Raw genomic sequence first — 5,307 nt, 5'->3', positions numbered from 1 at the left:
CAGAGAGAGAGAGAGGGAAAGCAAGAAAGCAAGCCACCAGGTCTAGGACTCGAACCACAGTTGGTCATGTGGGAGTCCATCACCTTTAACCACCATGCCACCTGCCAGCCCCGCCTCCCCCAAAAAATCTACATTCTTACTTACAAACTCACTTTCTGCCTTTCAGTCCACGTATTTGTGAACCAGCCAATCGGCTTACCTAGACCTACGAGGCAGGACCCTCCATCTCACCGTAACATACTCACACATCACAGGCATGCACCAACAGAGGGAAGAATAAACAAAGGGACCAGCAGATGGCATAATGGTTACCTCACTGGGCTCCCAGAGAGTCGACCCCAGTTCGAGTCCCAGATCCAGCAGCTTAAAACTCACGGTGGGTTCATGTGCGTACACACCCAAGATCCAGAGAGAAGGCTGGATTGTGGTGTGGTCATCTTCCCGGGAAGTGATTTCTTGCTTTCTGTCTCTGTCTCTCCAGTGAGCCCATACACCCTATCACAAAAATCTCTAAAAAAAAAAATAAATAAATAAATAAATAAAAAACAAGAATGCACAAATCAATGAGGATGCATGTTTATTGTGTCAGGAACTTTCTAATCACATGGGTGCCGAGAGAAATGGATAACTACCACTTTCGAAGATAAGGTAAAAACCGAGAGATTCCGCCGCTGGAAAATCACTATGAAACAGTAAGTCAGGTAGTGTATACAGCCTCCTAAGGCAGAGGTAGACAGACAGACAGACAGAACATTTTAATCCAGGAGAAGTTCATCATGAAGGTCAGGGCCACAGCTCCTCGCTACCCGGAGGGGATCACTTAGTACCCTGAAGAGTCAAGGGGAAACGCTTCTCCCGAAACTTTGACGGAGTTCTGAGAGCTTTATCAAGTAGACTTAGCTTTAAGAAGAGGTGCGCAGTCCCCGGAGAAGGTGCGACTATGGCGGATCTCAGAAGAGTTATCAACCAAGGGCCATTTTCAAATACTTGTCACTGTCAAATACTCTTTCTCCACCCCCACCCCCCCTCCCGAGAACATGTGTGCCCAGTGTGTTACTGCTAATCTAGGCCCATGGCCTGCTCCATAGCTCGGGTGTCCTCGGCCGGCGGTTTGGGCAGATCCAACATGGTGGACATGTCACTCCTGGGGTTCCCAGTGACCAGTATCCAGTGGTTCTTTGGCTTTTCGACTTTGTGTGAGTCCAGATGTGTGTGAGCTACCACCTCAGCCTCTTTTCCGAAGTAGGTTCTGGAGCAAGAAAGAGTGAGTTCCGCTTGGAAAAGGAATAAATGACAGCTCTCCACAAGCTGCTCATGTCCGTCTCAAAAGCACCTAAGGGCGGAGACTCCTATAGAAAGCCCCTGAGGATCTCTAACAGGGGACATTTACAGGGACGTTTCCCGTGTGGGCAAGAAATCAACAGAGGATCTCTCTGTAGCTGAAATCCTTTTGTGAGGAAAGAACTTGTAAGGAGAAAGGGGTCTGATAGGATTTTTCATACCATTCAAGTGCTATGTGATGGGTTGGCCCTGTGGTCCAGTGGTTAGGGAACTGGACCCACAAGGCCGACTGCATGGTTTGAGTCCTGGACCCAGTGTCTTGAGAAACATGCCAGGCACATATGCATGCATGCCCACAATCCAGAAAGGAGGAGGAGAAGGGGTTGCAGTGTGACCACACCCCATGGGGAGTGGGGGGTGCATTCTCTTCTCCTCTCCTCTGTCTCCCTATCATTCTGTCTCTGACAAGTATACTCACTCCCTAGCACAAAAGAGAAGAAAAAAAAAAGAAAGAAAGAAAAAAGGAAAAAAAAAAAAAAAAGGAAGAAACAAAGTTTTAGGTGACAATATTTCATCATCAAAAGCCACTTTCAAGTTTCTCTGCTTCTGTTCACCGCCCGGCCCGAGGGGCATTTTGCCGCACTCTGTGCTGCCATACCTCAAGAACAGCTGCCGGTGAACCGCCAGAGCCCGATTCGTGTGGCAGTGATAGATGAGAATTTTGGTGTTTGCCTTCACAGATAAAGAAAATGAGATGTTAGCACTCTGATGTCCTTAAAGAACAAGAAAAAAATCAATATACTACATGCTCAATTTGGTAAAAGAAAAAAAAAATTGCCGCACTCTGTGCTGCCATACCTCAAGAACAGCTGCCGGTGAACCGCCAGAGCCCGATTCGTGTGGCAGTGATAGATGAGAATTTTGGTGTTTGCCTTCACAGATAAAGAAAATGAGATGTTAGCACTCTGATGTCCTTAAAGAACAAGAAAAAAATCAATATACTACATGCTCAATTTGGTAAAAGAAAAAAAAAAAAAGTATGCAAGATGTCCTTAAAGAACAAGAAAAATTCAATATACTACATGCTCAATTTGGTAAAAAAAAAAAAAAAAAAAGTATGCATACATACATACGTACATATATGGAATAACTTAGAAGCCGAACAATGGATTGAGTCAATCCATTGTCGAGATCCACAGGATGACATCACCATGCCAATCATACTGGACAGTGTGAGGTATGCTCAGTGGCTATGAAACGAGGAGGCAACAGATATGCCCATGACAGCCTATTTTATAAATGAAGATAGAGAGGTCGCTGTGTCAGAGAAAAAATTGATGGATAACAGTGGTTTTCTCTGGAAGGGGGAACTACTTCCAGAGTTATTTTCGTGCTTTCTTGGATTTTCGTAAGCGAACACGTATCCGTTACTGCGGATCCCGACTCACGGAAGCCGGAAGCTGAGGAAGAATGAGAAAGCGGCCCCCGACAGGTGGGGGTGGGCCAGGCACTCGCGGCCGTGGCTCCGTGTCCTGGGAAACCGTCAATCCGCACCAGACAAGGCCACGCCGACCCCGACGGGTCAGGGTGAGACAGGCTGCTCTGGAACCGTGACAGGGCACAAGCGCCACCCAAGCCCCAGAGCACCCGGCTCCTGCCTCTCCAGCGCGGGTGAGCAACCTGCTGCTTCCTCCGACAGCCGTGCCCTCGCTCGCCCCCGGCTGCCCTGCCCAGGGGTTAGACTTCTGGAGTTACCCACTCACGGGATCGCCCTTTTCCTGACGGCAACCGGTCTAGAACAAAGCTATCCTTCCTGGGTCTCACTGCAATGCCCCCAACCAAAGCCCAAATTCTCCGAGCATCCCTTCCAACAGCCCCTCGCTGAGACGCCCCCCACGCCCCCACGCTGTGTGCTCTGCCTGCGGGGACAAACAAGGCCACGTTGGCCAGCCACAGGGGTCCTGCTGGTACCTGGCCGGAGGGCTCTGGTGCGTGCAAAGCGGCACAGACAGATACGGGCTCCCCGTGTTTCAGACGGTAACCACATCCGAGGGAGGGTCAGAGACCAGCCTCGGGCCATCAGTGAGTCAGCCATGGCGGAAAGGCCTGGTGGCTGGCCGTGGCTCCTTCAACAGCTCTAATAAAAACCACCACCACAGACACCATGACCAGAGACACGGCTGCTGCTACGGCTCGTGAGAGCTTTCAGGGAGCCCAGCGCTTTTCTGTCAGCACCCTAAATGCACTAACCGTAGTTACCACGGGAGGCTGGTATTGCTTAGGATCGGCCCCGGTTTCTAGACAAGGAAACAGAGGCATTGACAGTTTAAGTTGTACACATCAGAGGTAATTCCCAGGACAGCAAAGCTTAGCAGAGGCCAGACGAAGAGAAGAGGCGGTCGGCGTGTGGAGCCTGTTGGGAGGAAGTGGGTAATATCCTCTCTCCAAGGAGAAAAACTCTGGACGTCAGAGTCTACCTGGAAGGCCTCAGGAGACGGGTTTACTGTGTCAGGTGGATTCAGGGTGGCCACCTCAGCTGGCCAATGCTAGAAATCCTTCCGGCTATTTCCGCTCTCCCAGTGACTTCGACAAGTCCCCATTGTGCATCTGCTATGTGCCTTGGGGACAGCAAAGCCCCTGGCACTTGAAACAGCAATGCCCGCTCCAGGCCCACCAGATGCCCTGCCTTCCTGAAACGACCCTGGCATGGGCTCCAGCCCCGCAGAGTCCAGGGGCTAACAAGGACAAGACTGATACAGCCCTGCAAGGTCACTGCCCTTCCCTGTATGGCTGCCTAGTATCCCCTTCACTTCCCCCAGACTTCCCAGTTCCTTTAGAAATTAGTGCTTAACGCTCCAGGTACGCGTGCGTATGTGCCCAAAAGCCCGAGAGGAGGAGGGAGGAGAGACAATTGCGGCGTGACCAACCCCCCCTCACTTTCTGTTGGTCTCTCCAGCGAGCATACATGCCCTATAGCAAAAATCCCTCAAGAAGGACAAAAAAAATGCAATAAAATAAAAAGAAATTAGGGCTTAATGAGGGCCTGAAAGAAAGCAGTAATCCTACCGTCTCCATCGGTGCGCTCGGCTGGGCTTAGTCATTTACTAAAGCTCATTAGGGGATTCTAACGTGCAGGCCAGAGCTGAGAAACTCCGACGCTGAATGCTGCCGAGCGGCAAACTGGTACCTTCCAATCTCGAGTTGTAAGTGAAAACTAGAAAGTATGAGGCCTCTGAACCATGACAGAACTCTATTCCACAGACGGGAGGAAGCTGAGTCCCCTTCCGTAGCCGGCCCTGTGTCTCCCCAATGCTGCGCCCACCTGGATGGGGAAGCCTTCCTGTTCCAGGCGGAGCTGCGGGTCCAGGAAGACGGCCTGCCAGCGGCTCCGTTGGGAGACCTCGTCTGTCAGGTACACCTCCTGCAGCCAGGACTTCTTAGACGATCTCAGCAGGGTCCTATGGTCGCTTGATAAATACAACTGAAAACGACAGCAGGGAAAGGAACTGAGCCCCAGCTCTCTGAAAAGTTGGGGAAGGAAGAAGCAACCAACTGTCTGATGGCAAACGTGTGCAAAAGCAGTTTGCAAAATTCCTGTTCTCCGGGCCAGCAGATGGCATAGTGGTTACATCACTGGACTTCTACGAGGCCAACTGAGGTTCGAGACTTGGACCAGATGGCTTGAAACTCAGATGCATGTGCGTGCATGTCCAAGATCCTGGGAGGAGAATGAGAGAAGGGATTGTGGCGTGGCCATCCGGGAGGGTGGGAGGGGGTGATTTCTCACTTGACCTCTCACTGTCTCTGTCTCTCCAGCAAGTGCATGTGCCCTAAGACAAAAATCTCTATCAAAAAAAATAAAAAAAATTCCTGTTCTTCCTGATGATATGAAAAAGCTCAATTTTCCCTCACCCTGGAAATGAACCTTGGGGACTAGCAGATGGCATAATGGTCACATCACTGGACTCCTGCCTAGTTGACCACCATTTGAGTCCCTCTTGAATTTTTTTTTTTTTTTTGAGAGAT

The 5,307-nt window shown here is 50.3% G+C and overlaps 1 protein-coding gene across 2 annotated transcripts in view; it reads right to left on the bottom strand.

Moving 5' to 3' along the window:
• Window positions 1-573: 573 nt before the first annotated feature.
• CFAP161 (cilia and flagella associated protein 161) overlaps window positions 574-5,307 on the bottom strand; it is a 10,058-nt gene continuing 5,324 nt past the window's right edge. Inside the window, exons 5-7 of one of the 2 annotated variants that reach the window (XM_006142648.3) lie at window positions 4,604-4,762; window positions 2,140-2,213; window positions 574-1,249 (exon numbers count right to left, since the gene is read on the bottom strand). In XM_006142648.3, the coding sequence (XP_006142710.1) occupies window positions 1,060-1,249; window positions 2,140-2,213; window positions 4,604-4,762 (423 nt within the window). In that variant the 3' untranslated portion in view covers window positions 574-1,059. Of the gene's footprint in view, window positions 1,250-2,139; window positions 2,214-2,418; window positions 2,570-4,603; window positions 4,763-5,307 lie in introns of those variants that run through there. The other variant, XR_003548266.1, reaches the window with a different exon arrangement.

Source organism: Tupaia chinensis, unplaced genomic scaffold, assembly GCF_000334495.1.
Source record: "Tupaia chinensis unplaced genomic scaffold, TupChi_1.0 Scaffold000078_1, whole genome shotgun sequence".
Classification (NCBI taxonomy): Eukaryota; Metazoa; Chordata; class Mammalia; order Scandentia; family Tupaiidae; genus Tupaia; species Tupaia belangeri.
Note: the sequence above shows the minus strand (reverse complement) of the source record. Positions and strands in the feature narration are given on the sequence as shown.